This window comes from Osmerus mordax, chromosome 2 (genome assembly GCF_038355195.1).
Source record: "Osmerus mordax isolate fOsmMor3 chromosome 2, fOsmMor3.pri, whole genome shotgun sequence".
Lineage (NCBI taxonomy): Eukaryota > Metazoa > Chordata > Actinopteri > Osmeriformes > Osmeridae > Osmerus > Osmerus mordax.
Genome location: NC_090051.1, coordinates 130,152 through 153,363, shown reverse-complemented (window position 1 = coordinate 153,363; position 23,212 = coordinate 130,152). Strand labels below are relative to the sequence as shown.

General features: G+C 46.3%; 1 protein-coding gene across 1 annotated transcript in view; it reads right to left on the bottom strand.

The window, feature by feature from the left end:
* The window catches only part of myo10l3 (myosin X, like 3), an 84,497-nt gene extending 63,030 nt beyond the window's left edge, over positions 1–21,467 (bottom strand). The window contains exons 1-2 of the mRNA XM_067250611.1: positions 21,440–21,467; positions 2,016–2,114 (exon numbers count right to left, since the gene is read on the bottom strand). Of these exons, the coding sequence (XP_067106712.1) occupies positions 2,016–2,114; positions 21,440–21,460 (120 nt within the window). The 5' untranslated portion in view covers positions 21,461–21,467. The remainder of the gene's footprint in view (positions 1–2,015; positions 2,115–21,439) is intronic.
* Positions 21,468–23,212: the final 1,745 nt, after the last annotated feature.

Genomic DNA, 23,212 nt, shown 5'->3' with positions numbered 1-23,212 from the left:
CTGCAGTTTCAAGTTGTGAGATTTAGATAGGAAAGAGATGTCAATGGACTTTGAGGTTCACTGTATGTCCATTTTACCCACCGAACTGTCGTTATTCAACTATGACAAGGTAAAATCGTTTTTTCAATCAATGACTCCTGTAACTGTTTAATCCGCTACCACTTAATAAATCAAATTTGAGGGCAGACCCAGCGCCAGACATAAATTCACGGACGGGCATGCCGTTGTTTTTGGGGGGGGCACAAATTAAATGAATCTCATCATGTAACATTATCTTAATTATCTTCCAAATGAGCATTGAATGAATTTATACAGGTCTTCCCGTATAACAGATTTGATTTGGATTTGAAACAGGTAAGTCATGGACAACTAGCCTACCATTGTGCAGAACCGGCTCATACAGAAAATAAAAAGAGGAGCGTTAGGCCTCTTGAACCGCAAAGCATCAACTTAGAAACTGCCTATATCGTGTGGTATAACATTAAGCTCAATTACCTCCCAAGTGAACTTTGAATTCGTCCAACGGTACTAACATTACACATTTTGTATTGAAACAGATAAAGCATGGACAACTATTGCGCACAACCACCATAGGCATAGGCCTATACAGCGTATAAAAAGAGAGGGCTAATTGCGTTAGCCAAAATCATGGACAACATTGCGATACAAAATAAAAACAGGGTGAATAATGTAGGCCTTGGCAATCATTAACCATCTTAATCATGAGTATTAACGTTAAATTTTTATTACATTTTTGGGTGTTTTTGAGGGTGTTTGTTTTACTGTCTCTCAGCCTCGGTTCTTCAGTAAAAAAAAGAAAAAGGCTTGTTCGTCCAGGGCGGGCACAGCTAACTCTGGGGGCAGACCCGGCCCCCTAAAGCCCGCCCATAACGCCGGGACTGCTTGAGGGTGTCAAACGGATAAAGGATATAAACTGATATAAAGGAAAGGTGCGCAGGACCTGGCGTATGACCAGTTTTATACATGTGAATATTTTTGTGCGTAGGTACTTTTCAAGTTTTGGCCGTACGCCATCTTCTGGTATGTAAGCTGCGCAATATTTTATACACAAGGCCCCAGATCTGAAGGCTAACAGATCACCGTCAACCAGCCAGATCACTGACACAATTGGACGGGAAAACCCATCTCCCAGCCCTTCCATCTGACCCACAGACATCTACAGTGGATACTGTATGGAGCTATTTTCAACCACTGCTCTCTCCCTCTCTCTCTCTGTCTCACACTCCCACCCTCCCTCCCTCCCACTCTCTCCCTTTTTCTGCCTCGCTCTCTCTCCCTCCCTCCCACTCTCTATCTTACTCTCTCTGTTTCTCTCCTTCCCTCCCATTCTCTCCATCCATCCCTCTTTCTTGCCCCACCTCTCTCCTTCTCTCTACCCCATCTCTCTCCCTCCCCCGGCTGCTCTCTTTCCGAACAGGATTTCCTCCAGACACAAAGGCCTCCACACGCAGCCAAACAGAGATGTGAGTGGTGTGCAAGTTCTGAGCTGACATAGGGGCCAGTCCTGGTATACATGTTCTCACACAACCTCACTCTCCACACATCACCCTCAATATAATACAAATCTTTACGCTTGTAAGTATCTTTGAGTTGAAAGAATGAGGAAAGGAGAGGGGGGGTGGGATTGGTGAACAGAGAGGAGGAACACAAGCCGGAACCTAATGCCTAACCCCAATGGATATTCTGTAGCTTTATAGCGTTGAAGGGTTATAGGGAGGGTCCTTGGCTTTCAGTCAAAAATGTCTCATGGAAATACAGTGAACTGCACTGACCCTTGCAAGCCAGGGAGAGACTAAACCCGTTTTTAAAACTACTTCCTTGGCATGAAGTGGACTTGATGTGGGAACACATTTAACGGATTTTTTTTATTTTTTATTAAACTAGTATTTTAGTAATTAACAAAAACTTATTAGGGTTTGGTTTGGACCGTAGAATCCCTTGACCTGGTTTTCTCTCTGCGGTCAGTTTGTAGGAGCAGAGTTTGTCCCTCCTACCTCTCCGTAGTGGGTGGTGAGGACCAGTTTTCCCTCCTGGCAGGAGCTCACTGTGGAGGGCAGGAGCTGCTCCTTGTCCCTCAGCCAGACATGGGCCCCCTGCAACACAACAACCACAACCACATCAGATATGGGCCCCCTGCAACACAACAACCACAACCACATCAGATATGGACCTCCTGCAACACAACAACCACAACCACATCAGATATGGGCCCCCTGCAATACAACAACCACAACCACAGCAGATATGGGCCCCCTGCAACACAACAACCACAACCACATCAGATATGGGCCCCCTGCAACACAACAACCACATCAGATATGGGGCCCCTGCAACACAACAACCACATCAGATATGGGCCCCCTGCAACACAACAACCACAACCACATCAGATATGGGCCCCCTGCAACACAACAACCACATCAGATATGGGGCCCCTGCAACACAACAACCACATCAGATATGGGCCCCCTGCAACACAACAACCACAACCACATCAGATATGGGGCCCCTGCAACACAACAACCACATCAGATATGGGCCCCCTGCAACACAACAACCACATCAGATATGGGCCCCCTGCAACACAACAACCACATCAGATATGGGCCCCCTGCAACACAACAACCACAACCACATCAGATATGGGGCCCCTGCAACACAACAACCACAACCGCATCAGATATGGGCCCCCTGCAACACAACAACCACAACCGCATCAGATATGGGCCCCCTGCAACACAACAACCACAACCACATCAGATATGGGCCTCCTGCAACACAACAACCACAACCACATCAGATATGGGCCCCCTGCAACACAACAACCACAACCACATCAGATATGGGCCCCCTGCAACACAACAAACCAAGACCGCATCAGATATGGGCCCCCTGCAACACAACAACCACAACCACATCAGATATGGGCCCCCTGCAACACAACAACCACATCAGATATGGGCCCCCTGCAACACAACAACCACATCATTTATGGGCCCCCTGCAACACAACAACCACTACCACATCAGATATGGGCCCCCTGCAACACAACAACCACATCATTTATGGGCCCCCTGCAACACAACAAACCACATCAGACACAACCCTACTACACACAGAGCTGTCATGGTATCACAAAAGCCTGTTGAGTTTATGGGGTGAATAAAATAGCTGATATGTAGGATATTTTTGACAGGCTGCCTGAGAAACCCAGCATGAGAATGAAAAACCAGAGATGTTCTTGGAGCTCATTGGTTACTGCTACCAGCCTCTTGGAGCTCATTGGTTACTGCTCCCAGCCTCTTGGAGCTCATTGGTTACTGCTACCAGCTAGACTATCCTCTCTCTCTCCACCGCTACTTGTATTTACTGCTGTATTAACAGACAAGGGAAACACTCTCTCTGAGGGCTGCGCACCCAGGTAACACCAGTAAGAGGCCATGTCCATGACCAGTCTCTCCCCTCCTCCCCTGCCTGCTGCCACCCTTGTTTTCCTAGACTCTATCGCCCACACTGCATGGCTCATTCCCTGAACACTTCCTGTTTTCATCCTGATATTCAAATCAGCCACACAGCCAGACTGCTGTGTGTGTGAGTGAGAGTGTGTATGCAGGTGTGTGTGAGTGTGTGAATGCAACTGTGTGTCAGTGTGCATGTGTGTGTGTGTGTGTGTGTGTGGCCATATAGTAAGCGACTCAGGCATCCCCATGTTTATGAACAGACAATGTGGCGATATGGAGAAGCAATAACAGGAATCTGGGCCTTGCCGCTCACACACGATCGCATCCTCCCAGCTGTGCTAGCCTCTGTCTGTTTACATCAAGATGAAGACTCCCTTGGTTACCTCCCTTGGTTACCAATATCCCTGACCCAAGACCTACTCAGGTCCCGGTCACATTGCAAGGCTGCAAATGCTCCAGCACAGTAACCTTGACTACATCCCAGACAGACAGATGCTATCTGGCACGTCTGTCCATTCTGAGCTTCAACAAAACGTATACACCAAGTATTTGTCCTGGCACAGACCTACATGTCCCTGTCTGATACCGGACAAAGGCTATGCATCACCAGAGAGATTAGATAGAGTGAGACAGAGAGAGAGAGACAGAGAGAGACAGAGAGAGACACAGAGAGAGAGAGAGAGAGAGAGAGAGAGAGAGAGAGAGAGAGAGAGAGAGAGAGAGAGAGAGAGAGAGAGAGAGAGAGAGAGAGAGAGAGAGACAGAGACAGAGAGAGAGAGAGAGAGAGAGGGTAATGTGCCCAACAGAAAGCTACCAGATCAATAGCAACGGGTTTCACACTAGGAAACATGATACAAGGCCATCACTCCCAGTCAGCTATCCTCATTAACTATTAACAACACAGGCCTCCACGTTCTGTCAGCTCACCACGGCTCTCCAGAGCTCCCCGCTGCCTTCCCTCAGAGTCACAACTAAGATCACCACGCTGCTCTCCAGAACTCCCCGCTGCCTTCCCTCAGAGTCACAACTAAGATCACCACGCTGCTCTCCACCACTGATTACATGACAAGCCATCTGGCCATGTCGTTATCATTGAATAACACAGGGCGGAGATTTCCTACAAATCCAGGATGAAATCAATTCAATATCCGAAGCCTCACAAATCCTCGACAAAAGTGTGTGTGTGTGTGTGGGGGGGGGGGGGGTTGCTGATGTTTAGGTGAGATCTCTTTCTCTTTGTTGTGGCCTAGACCTGGTCTAAGACAAAGGACTCAGTCAGGCAGTCTAAAAACCTACTTCCACAGCAGTGGGCTTTTTCCAGACCGATAATGGAGCACAGCTAAATGTGGCTCGCCCCCTCACACACACACACACACACACACACGCACACGCACCCCCTCCAGAGAAAGTGCTGAGTAGACCGGAGAGGGGGGATGGGTAAACTGAGGCTGTGGAAAAGGGATCGAGGGAGAGGTGAAAGAGAAAGAGGTAAAGAGAGAGGAAGAGAGAGTGAGAGAGAGAGATTGAGTGAGAAAGACAGAGGGAGAGAGATAGAGAGAGAGAGGGAGAGAGATAGGGTGGGGGTACCTGATAATGCAGGTAACCCTAACCCTAATGTCTCCCTTGTCTATTAATGCAGCAGTGATTCTGAAGATGACAGAATCATTATTCATTTAAGATCCAGCCCTGACTGAGACTTCACTACTTTGAAAGGCAGGACAGTCAATTGCATTTAACCCTTCCATTTAACACTTTTCTTATTTTTTTAAGTATGTTATAGTTGAGAGCATCCGTCAACATGTGCCAACATGTCTGTAGATGCTGATGGGCAGAGAGAGAGTTGGGACCGGCTGTTATGGTGGAGGGTAGAGAGAGAGAGAGATTTGGTATGGCCACACAGAGGAAAGTCTTTTCTCGTGACCTCCACAAGGTTCCAGAGAGGAGCATTAACGTTGTTTAGTCTGTAGTTTTAAGAAGATCAGATGGTGTTACATAACAGTAAATAACTTTAAATTACAGAGCAAGGGTTGTCGTGCTGCTAATACCACTCATGTTGATGTCTAATCCTAGACTTGGTCACTCATTATTGCGGGAAGCCAGATGAGATGTGAGAAGTACACTTCTTAGTGCACTTGAATGACAAACGGATACTTCTTGCACTTCAGGAGCAAGAATACTTTTTGGTGCATTCAACAGCAAGCACCTTTCTTAGCGCACTTCCACAACAAAGAGTACCTCTTAGTGCACTTCAACAGCAAGCACACCATATAATGCAATTGAGCAGAGAAGAGGAGGATCATTGTCTTGTGGTTTCTAAGCAACTTCCACCATGCCCCTATATGAGCCATCTGACACACACTAGAAGGTAAAGAACAGACTTACAGGAAGGGATGATGTGACTGAGTCTCTCAAAAACCCATTCCTCGGTTCCTGGAGTGTATCCCAGAGAAACTGTACCAAGGACTCATCTCTGCTCTGGGAGATTAACTAGCTGTTTTCCTCACTTCACATCAGGGCCAGTCCAGTCAGAATGCCTCAGATATGAACATGTAACGTTGTGTGAAATCCACTGTTGCATCAGCTTTGGCATTATCTCTGTGTGTGTGTGTGTACAAGAGTGTGTGCGCACGTCAGCATGCGAGACAAGCTAGTGCCAGATGTGTGTCTTACAAACATAATGACGCTTAAGGCATAAGAAACACTAAGGCAGTTTCAGAGGAATATATCTATTGTTCCATCAACAGATGGTCTTCTAAACACTCAACCCCTCCCCCTGTCCTCTCCCCCCTCCTCCCCCTCTGTATCATCCCACCTCCCCTCTGTCTCCCTAGGCAGCTCTGTCAGGGGAGGAGACAAAGGAAGACCCCCCCCCCCCCCCCCCCCGTCAAACACCCCTCCCAGGAGGAGATCCCCCCAACAAAGCCAAGCTGGGCCCCTGGGGGTGTTTGGGTTAGGGTCAGCCCCACTTTCAGAGCTCTGAGCTGGGATCAGCTGGATACACTGGGCCCTGCTGACCTGGCTAGCTACAGGCATGTGTTACACCACTGTACCCGACCTGGCTAGCTACAGACAGGTGTTACACAACTGTAACTGACCTGGTTAGCTACAGACAGGTGTTACACAACTGTAACTGACCTGGCTATCTACAGGCAGGTGTTACACCACTCTTAGGCTAGGCACATCCATTCATGCTTGTCTCTGCAACCTCCAGAAGGTCACAATATGTGATCAAGTTCTATTAAATCAGTGTGTGTACTTAAGACTTTCAACCTCAGTCTTAAGTATGTAGCTCACAGACTAATCCAGATCAACTTGTATTCCCAACGCCTGTTTCGCACACAGTCAGAGAAGGGCTTTACAGACACCTACATATACAAGTAGCAGCACTAGACACCACCTTCCAAAATCTCAACAGAAGAACCTCAACTTGAGATACTCTCCTCACACCGTCTTGGTGAAACTGGAGGGTGCTGTTGCTTGGAGACTGCCTGTACACCGTGTGGCAAGCCATGGGCAGTGAACCAGCTGGGTAAGCCGAACCAGGCTGGCGTCCTGCGCCCTCTGACGGAGCCGTGATGTGATCCTGGAGCCCGGAGCTCCGGTTTCCCCACGCCTGGATAATGACCTCCAGATCAGAGATTTGTTAATTCATGAGCGTTGAATATTAAAGGGCTGACAAGCCACAAGGTGCCATGGCTCTTTCTCCCCGGACCAGCCGAGCGTGAACATCACGTACGCACATCATGACAAAAGAAAGCTGATCAACCCAATCCGGCCGGGATCACTGGAAAATTAGTCACAAAAACCCTTCTGCATTGCTGAGTGCTGCGTGACACACACACAGAGACAGAGACAGAGACAGAGACAGAGACAGAGAGAGAGAGAGAGAGAGAGAGAGAGAGAGAGAGAGAGAGATAAAAATTTAGGGAAAAAAGCAGGCAGATTAGCAGTGGGGAGGGAAGGAGGTTGGGAGGGACGGAAGGAAGGAAAAGGGTCTGGTTGGCATCTAGGGAGGGAAGGAGAGAGAGACTTATAAGCATGCAGGCAGGTAGAGAGGGAGGGAAGGAGAGCGGAAGGCAGGTAGATAGGTAGGTAGGTAGGTAGGTAGGTAGGTAGGTAGGTAGGTAGGTAGGTAGGTAGGTAGGGAGGCAGGCGGCGGTCGGTAGGGAGAGAGGGGGGCAGGAAGAGGGGGAGTGGAATCATACATGTGAGCAGCTAGGTAGGCTGGCTGTCTGTCTGGTTGTCATGTGGGTGGATAAGAGAGAGCAAACATGCCCAATTCAGGGATGTGTTAAATTCTTCTGGCTCGTGGTGAGCCTCTGCCTTGTTTTCGGCCACAAGCACAATGGTGAAGGTTGCCGTCTCCTCTAGCCCACTAGCTCTCCAGAACTCCAGCCCCCCACATCCCAAGCTCTCCAGCCCTCCAGACCTCCAACTCTCCAGACCCCCAGACCTCCAACTCTCCAGATCACCAGCCATCCAGACCCCAGGCCTCCAGTTATCTGGTCCTCCAGCCCCCCAGTATCTCCTGTCAACAGCTTCTCACCCTCCATCACTGTGGTGTTTACATTTACATGTATTCATTTAGCAGACGCTTTTATCCAAAGCGACTTACAAGAAATATCTTTTAAAAAAAGTGCATAGGTCAATGATCATAAACAACAAGAAAAATATTGCGGGTAGCCAAAACATGAAGCATACATTGTGAAAAGCAAATAGGTGCCAATGGGTAGAACCAGAAGAGCATGTAGTTAAACAAATTAAAATTAAACAACATGATCCTCGAAAGTGCTAGAGTGTACCTGGAGGAAAGCAAGCAACAATAATATAATTCACAGCAAGTAGTGTTGCATTGCACCACTCTATAAACCCTGAAACACACCAACATTACCATGACAGAAGAGTGATGTGCGGTCAAAGCAATAACCCTTAACCCTGGTCTTTAAGGGTCGTCCAACTGGGCAGTGTGTGTGTTTGTGCAAGTCTATCACTGGACTGAAATGGTACTCTGTCGCCTGCCATGTTATTGACTAAAAATAGTTTTCACAATGATAATACAACATGTTTCCCATGTCTGGAATCTAATTCTAATTCTGATTCTGATACAGAATGTATGACTTGAAGAAAAAAAAATCCAAGTAGAAGAGCCCTCATAAACTCAAACAACCCAGAAGCTTGTTGTTCTGGGCCAAAACAGGGACCCAAGCCAAAGTCAGGGATTGGTCCTGAATGCTGAGTGAGCAGATTGAGGAGGATTCTGCCAAGGAACGGGTTAGATGAACCCGGGGTAAAATGGGGCAGGGCTATGGGGTGGGGTGGGGTGGGGCTATTGTAAGGGGGTGGGGCTATGATATGGGGTGGGGCTAAGAGGTGGGGTGGGTTGTCCATAGCCAAAGATTATGGCCAGCCTGCTAACACCCAGATGTTTCTTGTGTATGGTCTTGTTTGCATGTACACACATGTACATGCAAACAATTTCATGCTCTTTGGTTCTAAATACTTCATCAACCACACCTAGCAGTAGCAGTCCCATCGCCACATTATGAACGTTTATTTATTTTTTTGCTGCTGCTGCCTGTGTATGTGCAACTGACCAAGAGATAAAGAGAGAAAAAAAGAGAGAGAGGCAGAGCAAGATAAAAATCTCGATCAAAGATAAAAAGAGAGAAATAAAGAGAGTAAGAAAGAAAGAGAGAGAGGTGCTGGATGAATGGAACAAGTGGAATATGCCACCTTCAGCATATATGCTGCTGGGAGACATGAATTAATGATTGAGGGTTTGAGAGAGATGGAGGGAAGGAGCATCTGATCAGAAATTAGCTAATGGAGGAAGACAGTCCTTAAGGGGGGGGGGGGTCCCCAATCCATGAGGGACGAGGGGAGGGGGAGGAAGGGAGGAGGAGGGAGGGGGTGCAAGGGGAGGTGGGAGGAAGAAGGAGAGGAAGGAGGGAGGGATTTGTGTACTAATTGCTCCTGACTAGTGTGAGTTGTCTGGCTCCCTGGATATAAACAGACCAGGGTGGCCTGAAGGCAGCACACTGTCTTAGCTGTTCTGAATAGCTGTTCTGTAACTACCACACAATTAACCTGGTGAAGAAGGGGGTGACACCAATCATCCCATTCCAATTCTGGAATGTTATCTTTGTTTAGCAGGGGAATGGGACTACTATTTCATCAATCTGCCCACAAATTTGTTGGACTATTTTAGCTGCTAGGTTAATTTATTGTTGAGTAAGCAGACCGTGCCTGTATTTGGCTCTCATCTCTAAATAAATAATATATCTAACCTCTAATCTGTTGTTGAAGTCAATCTGTTTCCCTGGTTTGCCGGGTCCACAGCAATGTTTAATTTCCAACTCCATTTTCAATATCAAATTCCACAATCCTTCAATCCCTCCAAAAACGTGATGTGACTGTGTGTGTTTGTGTCAAGGGATTCTAACCTGTCCCTGTCCACGCTGGCACTCTCACCTGGAGAAGCAGACAAGAGAGGGACAGATTAATGGATGGAGGGATGGAAGGAGGGATACGGGTTAAAGGGATGGGGGGAGGGGGGAGGGATGGAGGGAGCAGAGCCATAGGGATAAAGGGAGGAGGGATGGAGGGGTGGAGGGAGGGATAAAGGGAGGTGGGATGGATAAAGGGAGGAGGGATGGATGGGTGGAGGGAGAGATAAAGGGAGGAGGGATGGATAAAGGGAGGAGGGATGAATAAAGGGAGGAGGGATGATGGGGTGGAGGGAGAGATAAAGGGAGGTGGGATGGATAAAGGGAGGAGGGATGGAGTGGTGGAGGGAGGGAGGGGTGGAGGGAGGGATAAAGGGAGGAGGGATGGATAAAGGGAGGAGGGATGGAGGGGTGAAGGGAGGGATAAAGGGAGGAGAGATGGAGGGAGGGATAAAGGGAGAGGGATGGAGGGGTGGAGGGAGGGATAAAGGGAGGAGGGATGGATGGGGGTAGAGGGATAGAGGTATGAACTGGATAGATAAGGATTCATCAGCTAAATGAGCATATGGTCCACACAACAGGAACCCAGAGCATGTATGCGTGTAGCATTATCTCAGCTGCAGGCCACAGTAGCAATTCCAGGCGGGTGCTGGGGGAGGGAGACAAGAGTGCAGTGGAGGAGGAGAAAATTGGGTGGAGGTGGAAGAGGAGGGGAGTAGAGTAGGTGGAGTAAAAGAAGGAGAGGAGGAGGGGAGGAGGGAGACTCATAGACTCCAGACAGAGCTAATCAGTCATGTTATTAATGAAAACACTCATCTTAATTCATGAGCTGAGGTGATTAACATAACAAAACACTGAGCTTAAAGAGGCTGTTGCAAACTGATGCTTCCTGACAGCTATGTTTCACCATGACTTTGACTGGTTATGATGAGGAGTCAGATGTACACAGAGAGACTGTGTTCGAAGGCAGGGCTCCCTCTCTCTCTCCCCCCCTGCTTCTCTTCCCCCTCTCTCTCCTCCCTGCCTCCCTCTCCCTTGTCTCATCAGTGTTGTGATAGGATAACACAGCAGGAACGCCAGAGATATTCCAGGAACACAGACCCCAGGGACAGTGTGTCTGTGTGTTTACATGTTAATGTGTGCATGTGTGTCTGTGTGTTTACATGTGTGTTTGTGTGTGTGGTTATATATTCATGTGTGTCTGTGTGTGTTTATGTGTGTGTATGTGTGTTCATGTGTGTGTATATATGTGTTTGTGTCCACAGAACATCTGGAGCTGTTCCAGCAGGCCTATGCTCTCTAAGTGAATCTACAAGCAAGTTGTTGGTGGGGGAGGTCACCAATCTGTTTATTCCCCCTGGGTCTGTCTGCTGTCATTTCCACATGCAGGACGACACACTGGATTGGCTGCTGGAAAATACATCATAAAATTGGATAAAACTAACTAGTGAAGTTATAGGAAGCAGTTCTGAGAAAAGAAGTGTGATCATCATGTTATATCCCGTACAGATTCATATACTGTACACAAACTGTACAGTACATAACAAGCCCCAGGCCTGTCCAAACACACACACCCTCCCATGCAACCAGGCCGAAATATGAAATTCCGCTACAAGCTCCAAGGTGAGAGTTAGTTTCCAAATGTTACGATCGTTACACACACCTATTTTAACACATCCATTACCAACACAGGGGGGCTATAGCCCCCCAATCAGACAAGAGTAACTCTGATGGTGTTGTGGTTGTAATGGTACTCAGACAAGAGTAACTTTGATGGTGTTGCTGTTGTAATCGTAGTCAGCTGTGTCAGACTGCATATTCTTCTGAACCTCAGGCTGAAGCCAATGAGATGTTGCGCCGATCACAGTCCCCAGCCCTGTGGCTACCTCTGCTTAAACTGACATTTACCAACTCTGACCCAAGTTGAACTGGATTTTGGTGTTTCAACACCCATTGACACTTTCCTGCTGTATGACTATGTTTAGCCTGTGTTCTGCACCTCTTTTTCACTAACCATCTCTGGAGGAGGGAATCCCTCACTGAATTGCTCCTCCCAAGGTTTCTTCCATTTTTTCTCCTCTAGTGAGTTTTTCTGGGAGTCTTTGCTTGTCTTCCTTAAGGGTTTAGGTTGGTTGATGGGCAGTTCTATGGGCGTATGTGACAAGGCTTGTAAAAAGGGCTATACAAATACATTTTGATTTGATTTTGAAGAGCCTGGATATCTACTGATGCCAAACACATTCACTTAGGGCCCTCCCTTGCACCCAGCGCAATTGACTTTGTCAACGACGCAAGTATCATTCCTGGTTTGCACTGGACGCAAAGCGGACTTTTCCCTCCACAGAAGCACGTCGGTAAATTAGGGAATGACTTTGCTCTCCCGGTGGCGGTGCAGCGAAAAAAGGAGGCGTGTTCCGGCGCAAACGTTCCCTGGTGCTATTTTGCAGTTTCAGAAAAACAATTCCGCCACAGACCAGGAAAAATGTAGTCTAAAGTCAATGGCGCGTTATTAAGATGCTGTTTTAAGGGCGCAAGCTTGGCCCGTGCGCACTGCTGACAAAGCCAGGGTATTTTTCATTGTTTTATTGTATGGCTAGCTGTGTTACATTTCTTTCATGTCAATGATTAAAAAGATTTTAATGAGAAATCTTTATGTATGTGAACTTGATTTGGAACAACAGTGGCAATTTCCTCCCACGCCTGTTTAACCGAAGCTAATTTGGGTAGGTTTCTTCTCCAATGCCCATCAGAATCAGAATTCGGTTTATTCACCATGTAGCCTATGTTACACAAACACAGAATTTACTGTGGCAGGAAGGTGCAAAAAATACACATATACGGGTCTTAAATTAAGTAAAAAAGTACAATAGTTAAAATAATTCTAAGAATTAGAATTTAAATTTAGAAATATAACAATTAAAAAATGTATACATATATAAAAAAATAAAAATAAGAATTTGAATGAGCAGCATGAGTGGGCAACTTACTGCAATAAGAAAACTGCTCTGCCTTTCCCATACAATGTCACTTCTCTATCTTTTACGACCCTGAGGAGAACGTCAGTCTCCTCGGCGCCATGGAACAAGCGCTGCTCTTAAAGGGAATGTGAGATGACGCTCTGATTGGTTTATTGCACGTTACGCCCAAACCACACCCATTAGTAATGTAGCTACTTCAGACCAACCCATTTTAGACTTGCGCCAGGCGCAAAGTCATTTATCCCGCCGGCAAAATAGCAACCGCGTCGGAGTCCCGCCCACAATTTGATACTTGCGTTTCAGATCGTTAAAATAGGGCCCTTAGTGTCTGTATGTCTCATACAGAGGCACACACACACACACACACACATCTCAGCACAGGAAGGATGGGTGTAGGAGTTGAGACTGAGACAGAAAGTCAGAGGTGAATGGTTGAGTACCCTATGAGTCTACATGTCAGAGCTGTGCAATCGGAGGAAAATCCATCTTTTCAGACAAAGGGAGCAGATGATTAGCTCTGGTCCTGTGACAGATTAGGGTGGGCTGATACCCCCACACTGTACACAAGTGGAGGGTGTGTGTTTGTGTGTGTATTAACTCCAGACTGTTGATAGAATAGTGGTGAGTGTAATTTGTGATGTGTGATTCAACAAGGCCTTTACACAAACACACACAACCTGGCGTCTTTACACACACACGCACAGTAGTACACAACACGTACGAAGACCTGGAAAAAAAGATTTATGCACTTTAAGACCTTACTGTATAAGTACAGTAACAAAGTTTGATGCTAGTGGAGTTCCAGCCTCATATGAGTGCTAACAGCAGTCTGCTGCATGAACCTCTGGGGCTAGTTTATTGTTCTGTCTTTCCTTCCTGCGTCCTCACTTCCTTCCATACTTTCCTATCTTCCTCCCCTCCTTTCCTCTCTTCCTTCCTCCCATCCTAACCAGTGTATCTGTGGAGGGAAGGCCATGGTCTCAGATGTCTAATCCAGCAAAGCAGCTGAAAGAAACAGACACTGAAAATCCCAAAAAACTGTTCTTCCTGCTAGGGTGGGATAGGCCGTGTCGAGTTACCAGAGTTCTACCATGCTTACCCAGCATGCAATGCTGGACTCCGCCAGTGACTTCATAGACAGAGACAGGGCCGCTCCAGTGGGCTGGGAGCTATGCCTGCTTGAGGATCAGGAGGACGCGAAACCCGAGTCGACGCCTCTCTCCTGGGGAGACAAGGCCAGCGAGGAGCCTGACGGGGAAGCTAAAGGTCAAGGCCGGGAATCTGGGAATCCCCGAGCAGGAATGTCTGTGAAGTGAAGGAATTTAGAGTGCCGTCGTGGAGGGCGGGGCCCGTAGGGGAGGGCTGGTGGGTGTGAAGGTAGTAGTGAGGATGTTGGAGGGTGGGTGTGAAGGCGTGATTTGGGGTAGTTTATGACCTGTGACAGCTGTTCCTTTAGGAGAAAGATGGATGTGATACTATGTTTAGAGATGCGTTTTTGCGATCCATTATTGAAGCCTAGTGCTTGCAGAGGGTGTGTGTATGTGTATGTACGAGTGTGTGTATGTACGAGTGTGTGTGTGAGCTCTGCTTGATGAGCTGTGAGGATACATCCCTGCTGGGAGGAAGGAGGCTACAGCATCGGGAGGTCCCTATCCCTACATCTCTCTTTAACACACACACACACACACACACACTCCATGAGCACTATTGAAGGTTCAGGGGGTAGGGTTAACCAAGCCTGTCTCAGCAATACAGGAGCAAGCAGACAAGAGACATCCCACCTACACCACCATCTCAGACACACCCTGACTGAATGTGTGTGTGTGTGACTCACAGTCAGCAGACAGATGATGGCAGGATTGAGATTCTGGCCGTACATAAAGACGCAGCGTCAGGCTAATACAGGTACACACAACAACTTGAATTACATTCTGATTCCCTTGGGCATGTTTAAACCCATCCCCTAATCCCTGTTAGAGGTAAACCTCTCACTTATGTTACAACAACACACATTGGACCGCCGAGCACTCAGGCTCAGATCTGACCTGCTAGAATCCTTGTCTCCCTTTAATCTCTCTCACTTCTTTACTTGTCGAACAGATTAATTAAATCTACCAGGGGGGCTCTGCAGTTTAATCATGGCATCTTATAAATAGCTGTGGAATGTGTAAGTTTTGACTGGAGCAGCATGCATACATGACTGAGGGAGCCTGTGACAGACAAGTGTGCTGTATCTTCCCCTCACCCTGCGTGCCCCAGAACCACTCATCTCTCCTCATCCCTTCACCAGGTGGATACACCAGTCAGGAGAAAACCGGCCAGCCCCCAGCTAGCCTCTAATCACAAGTGATCACTAACATCTGATCACAACAAAAGCATTTTCCGCTGAAGGTTATATAAGAGGAGTTGAAGAGAAGGCAAGCTGACAACAGTTAAGGTGACAATAACCCTTTGTCTTGATGTCTTGACAGCTTGCCCTACTAAAACTCTTGCATAAAAAAAGTCTTGCACTTTCTCCAAACGTTGAGCTCTTTAAAGAAACAGAAAGAAAGCAGACAGCTGTAAGGTGTTGTCTCGGTTACGGTGACACCATGTTCAAGAGACGACACATCCTACGTCACAAAAATCTCCACAAACTAAAGACACAAAGCACACACACACATCCCTATTTTGACGATCTGAAACGCAAGTATCAAAACGCAAAGCGCAAGTAACTTTGTGGGCGGGACTCCGCCGCTGTTGCTATTATACCGGCGGGATAAATGACTTTGCGCCTGGCGCAAATCTAAAATGGGTTGGTCTGAAGGAGCTACATTACTAATGGGTGTGGTTTGGGCGTAACGTGCAATAAACCAATCAGAGCGTCATCTCACATTCCCTTTAAGAGCAGCGCTTGTTCCATGGCGGATTGCTATTATAACGGCGGATTTGCCAGGCGCACGCCAGGAGCGGTTCACAGCCGAGGAGACCAAAGTTCTTGTCAGTGCCGTAAAAGATAGAGAAGTGACATTGTATGGGAAAGGCAGAGCAGTTTTCTCATTGCACTAAATTGCCCGCTCATGCTGCTCATTCAAATTCGTATTTTTATATATATTTTATTTTTTAAATTGTTATATTTTTAAATTGGTTAGTTCTTAGAATTAGTTTAACTATTGTACTTTTTTACTTAATTTAAAGATCCTGTAAAGTGGACATGGAAACAAGTTTTAAGTTCGCCACACCACAGAATAATGTGTTATTAACTACCCATCCAAATTCGAATGAAAAAATAACACCGACAAGTATGTTAAATTAGGCTTTGACATCGTGAAAAAATCAGCAGTCTTCTCTGCTTGAGACTGGGGGGGCGTGTCGCCTGAAGGAGCTTAAGCTCCGCCCCTCGCTGCCTAGTGCCTACTTCCGACCCAGATAATGGACGCTATGTCAAGCCGCACAAAACCCTATAGAATTAGAATTTATTTGTTCAATGAGTGAAACATACAGATGCATATAAATGAAATGTTCCCCTGAGCTGTAACAGTAAAAATTGACACCAGAGACAGCAGACAGTGAGCTCTCCAACTAGGCTACTTCTAACACATTAGCACCGAGTAGCCTAATATAAATTTAGCGGTTTGCACTAACTCATAGCAGAGATACCTCTGGAAAAGTTATCTAGTATAATTATAACAAGCACACAGAACTGAGTGATGAACTGCCGGCGGCGGTGGATGGTCCAGGTGCGACCGGAGGATGAACGGCCGGAGCGGCGATGCTCGGTACGGCTCCGCGCTGCAAGAGAAGCCATGTGTTGGTGAACCCCCTCTGTCTCTGGTCCATGTTAAAACTGTATAAAAAATTAAAAATCTATCCACCTATTTTTCCTTTCATTATCAATAGGGAACTTAAATGGCGTTGCAGCGCAGCTGGAATTCTTGCATCCAGAGAAGATGCAGTTGCGGGTGGTGGGAGACATCCTGAAGCTAGCTAGCTGATGTAGGCTACAATAACAGTACAGCAGGAGGAGCCATTCAGTGTTCTGACGTAGATAGGGCGACATGACGTAGATAGGGCATTTTTTGGCTCCGCCCATTAAAACCTGATCTGAAAACGGAAGAGAAAATGTTCTTCGGTTTAACTCCACATTTCAGTGTGACGAAGTTTTAGCGCTTTGCACATGCTTTCAGGAACTCATTTCACACGTATATAATGTACTTATAAGCAAAACATGGAATTTACTTTACAGGATCTTTAATACCGGTAGGCCCTATATGTTTATTGTTTATTGCGCCTTCCTGCCACAGTAAATTCCGTGTTTGTGTAACATAGGCTACATGGCGAATAAACCGAATTCTGATTCTGATCTTGATGGAGATGGGAGAAGAAACCCACCCAAATTAGCTTCGGTTAAACAGGCGTGGGAGGAAATTTGCACAATTGTTACAAATCAAGTTCACATACATAGAGATTTCTCATTAAAATCTTTTTATAATCATTGAAGAAATGTAACACGCCATAAATCAAAACAATGTAACGTAGCTTCGCAGAAAGGAGACCCTGGCCTCACCAGCAGTGCGCGCGGATCAAGCTTGCGCCCTTAAAATAGCATCTGAATAATACGCCATTGACTTTAGACCACGTTTTTCCTGGTCTGTGGCGGAATTGTTTTTCGGAAACTGCAAAATAGCACCAGGGAACGTTTGCGCCGGAACACGCCCTCCTTTTTTGGTGAACCGCCCACGGGAGTGCAAAGTTATTTCGACGTGCGTCTGTGGAGGGAAAAGTCAACTTTGCGTCGAGTGCAAACTAGGAATGACACTTGCGTCGTTGACTAAGTCAATTGCGCTGGGTGCAAGATCAGGCCCACAGTCTTCTCAGGCCCCTAATCTGACACTCGCTGGAACAACAGTGTTCTCTGCTGGGGTTAAGATGAGGACCTTAACTAACCCTGAGTGCAGAGAGTCCTACCACAGCCCCCATCCAGACATCCCTCCAAACAGATGAGGATTAAACCAGGTCACACACCTGGCACTTCTGTCTCTGTGCTTTGCTGACTACATTTTGTCTATGCTTTTATCCAAAGCTATATAGAAATTGTGCTTTTACACAATAGAAGTAGGGGCCACCTTCCTCTGTCACCCTCTATCACCATATAACCTCACTTGGACCAATCATCACCTCCCATGGCTTCTCCTGCCACTGCTACGCTGACGACACGCAGCTGTACCTGTCATTCCCCCCAACTGATCTGGGGATCTCAGCTAGGATCGAGGCCTGCCTCACAGACATCTCCGCCTGGATGACCAAGCACCACCTCCAGCTGAACCTCGCCAAAACAGAACTTCTCATCATCCCGGCCAAACCCTCCATCTCCCACGATCTCTCAATCACCCTGGGATCTGCGACGGTGACCCCTTCATCCTCTGCCAGGAACCTCGGGGTTACCATGGATGACAAGCTCTCCCTCACGGCCCACATTGCTGCGGCCTCCCGGTCGCGTAGATTCACCCTCTACAACATCCGGAAGATCAGGAGATACCTGTCTGAGCATTCTACCCAGCTGCTAGTCCAAGCCCTTGTCCTCTCCAAGTTGGACTACTGCAACTCGCTGCTCGCCGGTCTCCCAGCATACGCAACCCGCCCTCTCCAGAGGATTCAGAACGCAGCCGCCTGCTTGGTCTTCAATCTACCCAGACGCTCCCATGTTACCCCGCTCCTCATCTCCCTCCACTGGCTTCCCATCATGGCCCGTATCAGATTCAAGACCCTGGTACTGACTTTCCGAGCAGTGAATGGGACTGCACCCGACTACATCAAGTCTCTCCTCCAGCTTTACACCCCCACCCGCCACCTACGGTCTTCTTCTGACAACCGTCTGGTGGTCCCACCTCTCAAGAGCGCCCGCTCCCAACCCAAGCTCTTCTCCTGTCTGGCCCCCCAATGGTGGAATCAACTCCCCACCTCCATCAGAGACACTGACTGTCTCCTCACCTTCAAGAAAAGGCATAAGACGCACTTGTTCTGGGAGTACAATGGTACTTAGGAATGATTTGCTGGACCTGATGTTAGCTTCCTCCAGGAACACAATGACTCTTACTGAGGGACTTGTTGCTCTTGTTGGTTAGTTGTAACTGATTTAAATTCTTGTACTCGGTGTGAATTTATATTGTATTATTGTTGCTTGCTTTTTTCTACAGGTACACTCTTGAACATTTGAGGTTCATGTTTTTTTATTTGTAACTTGTTTAACTACATGCTCTTATGGTTCTCCCCATTGGCACTTATTTGCTTTTCACAACGTATGCTTCATGTTTGGCTACTCGCAATGTTTTGGAGCTATCTCGTTGTTATGATCAGTGACCTATGCTCTTGTGTAAAGCTCTCTCTTAAATGAATAAATATAAATATAATACTTAGCCTACCACGTAAAATTTTAGCTAGAGCTTGAAAGTAATCAAACCCAAATATCCCACAACTCCCTTAAAAGCCACTCCTTCAAAATAAACGAACGTGTTGCTTGACTACTGCTGCTGGGAGGCAGATAGACAGGTAGCCCAATCATTGCATTAGGTCCGAATGCCGTCCAATTAGTCGGTCTGACCTTAATGCTTGGTTGTGTTTATTGGATTCCTGCGACACCTACAGACTACGGATTAATTTCATTTTACTGTCAAACCTTTGGATTTATTTTGCTGTTTACTATCAGGATGTAAAGTTTATTTCAGCAAATATTACAAAAAGTGCTTCTGAACAGCATTGCCTACCCTGCCTTAAATCATAACACAATTTTACAATATTAGAGCATATTTGTCCAATTAATATTGCTAATACACAGGTACAGAGTAATTAGTGAAGCTATCTTGGGAGCCAGGAGAAGGGGATACCCGTCTGGGTAGAGCTACAAGCTCACATTCTAACTAGTGCAAAGTGCCCGTGATGCAGTTGGTGCATCTGTATTAGCATGGTGCTTTGAAGTTAGCAGGAGGTTGATACACCATTCTTTACTAGAGAAACTACAGTCTGACCTGATTTAACTCATACAACATTATCTACAAAGGTAGAAGTACTAAACGAAACATTTTTTTTTTAACTTTCTTACCTCAGAATTACATTTTCTGCAGTAGCTTCAAGAGAGATTGTAACACAGACTGAAAAACCTCCATGTGGGATCGTAAAGGAAGCCTGAGGAAACTGAAACTGTCATTGACTCCTATCTTATCCCTGATTAATGGAATTGGTAGTGTTACAACTCTCCCCGTGTTACAACTATACCCTGTCTCCCCTACTGTCGTTCCGTTAGCTAGCCAGCATTTCATCCATAAAGAAAACCCTGTGAGCAGCTGATTTATTTGCCAGCAGTCAGCACCGCTAACCTGGCCATATTGGTTATAAAAGCGAATTTGCTTCTAAATAACAGTAGGCTATAGGGTACCCAAAAAAGTAATTGTGAAGAGCCAATTGAAAGGTTGTCCAGCAAGCTTGCGAAAGGAAGATGACTGCAACTCAGTCAACTCATGATGGCCAGTCCAGAGCGAAAAGTGCAAGGCAAACTGGCGAATAATATTTTCATTATTTTACATTGAAATGATAATCCAAACAACGTCAATCGCTGCACTGCACTCCGTTGGATTATAAAGAGGACACCTGAAAGATACGAACTTTGCAGAGTGTCCGGTTAATTCTGTGATCGTGGGAAACAAAACCCATTCTAATTTGAACACACACACACAGATTCCTGTCATTATTAGAGAGACGCTGCAGGTCAAAAGGTGTTGAGTGTGCAGGCGCTGGAGCTTTCAACATGGGCAGGCTGGGAGGTACTGGCAGGGAACATTGGGCAGGGGCATGGGGGGGCGTGGATATAGGGAGATACTGGGGACAGAGAGAATGCCATCCTTAAGTGTGTGTGTGTCTGTGTTGATGACAAAAAAGGATGAAGTTGCTGATGAAGACATAGAAATGGATAGGTAACCAACCCCTGTGTGTTCTCGGTGACTAAACACCTCTAATTAAAACAAAAACCAAGCCACGGGGGAGCGAGTGATGTCACCGAATGTGAGTCAAGGAGGTCGGAGCACGAGACAAACTACGACAGAGCGGGTTTCAGTGTGAGATTTGGATCAGACACCTTGTTTAAAACGACAAATAACTGAAATGTAGAAGTTGTGTAACGGGGTATAACTTCTCATTTGATGAACTTCCCGGTAATCCCAGCTGTATCCTCATCCTGTATAGACGAGCCCACTGTGCAGCGGACTCTCAGTAGCCTATAGTGTGCCACCGATGTAGCGTTCTAACCTCATCATAGAAATGGCCAAACTGTAAAAAAGGATTCTGAAATAAGAATAGCTGTGCCACTCGGACTCCAGACGGTGTCCACAATAACTCGTTTGAACTCAAGCGCTTGAACAGGAGGCAGCAAAAGCGTAATGAAAGAAGTCGTTAGGATGTAACAAAGACAGTCGGACTACGGGATCACGAATACTTTTAGGAATATACCATTGTTTTACAATCCACAGTGCCCAGTATGATGCGCATAAATGAAATGTCTTACCTCGACAAAGAAGGAATCCATTTCACAGAATTCGTAACCGCTAAACCCTCAGAAATCTCTAACTCAGGCTACCACACTTGCGCTGAGGAAGACGGAGTATTCCCAGAGGCTTTCCATTCTTGAGCTCAAGAAAGATTATCAATTCTCCGTGTTCTCCTTCTTTTCGAAACTTGTATTCAGTCCGGTGAAATTGCTAGTCTAAAAACGTTGATTTCATTCAATGATAAGGCTTCTGCAGGATCAAAACATTTTAAAACAAGCCCAATCACAGCTTCGACGCCGGGGCGCAGGCGAGCCCTGCTCTACTATGATCTGACCGGCATTAGTGAGACCGGCTTATTATTCAGAGAGGCGGGGCTTGAAACAATAACTCCTCCCACGGAACACACCCTAAATATAACGATCAATACACTGATTTACTAATGACAACGACGTGAGGGGTGGAGGTGGTGATCATGATTTGAATTTGGTGACGATGAGGATGACCAAGAAGAAAAGGAATAAGTCTGTCTCCCCACCTTCGAGAAAAGGCTCAAGACGCACTTGTTCCGGGAGTACAACGGTACTTAGGAATGATTTGCTGGACCTGATGTTAGTTTCCTCCAAGATTATATGACTCATTGAGAGACTTGTTGCTCTTGTTGGTTAGTTGTAACTGATTTAAAATGATTGTACTCGCTGTGAAATATATTATTGTTGCTTGCTTTTTCTACAGGTACACTCTTGCACTTTTGAGGTTCATGTTGTTTAATTGTATGTTGTTTAATTACATGCTCTTGTGGTTCTGGCCTTTGGCACTTATTTGTTTTTTCACAATGTATGCTTCATGTTTTGGCTACCCGCAATGTTTGGGGCTATCTTGTTGTTATGATCAGTGACCTATGCACTTTTGTAAAGCTCTCTCTTGGAAGTCGCTTTGGATAAAAGCATCTGCTAAATGAATACATGTAAATGTAAATGTAAGTTGAGAATTACAAGAAAGTGGATTTCTACTTTTGTTCACTTTTCATGTGATTAATCAGAACTATCCATCCATCCATCATCTGCTGCTTTTCCGGGGGTCGGGTCGCGGGGGCAGCAACCTAAGCAGGGAGACCCAGACTTCCCTCTCCCGGCCACTTCCACCAGCTCTTCCTGGGGGACCCCGAGGCGTTCCCAGGCCAGTCGAGAGGCATAGTCCCTCCAGCCCCTTAATCAGAACTATAAAAGACTTATAGTCAAAATAGGCTACCTGTTGAATTCCAAATCAAGATGTTTTGGTAAAAAAAACAGTTTGACAAGTAGGTTCTTGTTATGTTCTTCCAGAGGGAGTTGTAACACATTAGAGGGTGTCGATTTTTATTATGCTACCTAGTTTACACCTCACTGGAGTAACAAGGAACATTGTTAGTTTAAAGTGTGATGAAGACTAGCCAATACTAACTAACATCATACTAAACATTTAGTCCATAATTTACACTGCCAATATAAACTAATAATTACGTCACTCTGATAAACACATGCATCATCTTTCAATGATTAGACAGTATGAATAATAAAATAAAACAATAGTCAACAAAAGTTAAAAAACAAAACTCAGTCATTATGCTTTAATGCAATGCATGTTCATAACACAGTACCTCTCTCCTCACTAACACAGTACCTCTCTCCTCACTAACACAGTACCTCTCTCCTCACTAACACAGTACCTCTCTCCTCATTAACACAGTACCTCTCTCCTCACTAACACAGTACCTCTCTCCTCACTAACACAGTACCTCTCTCCTCACTAAC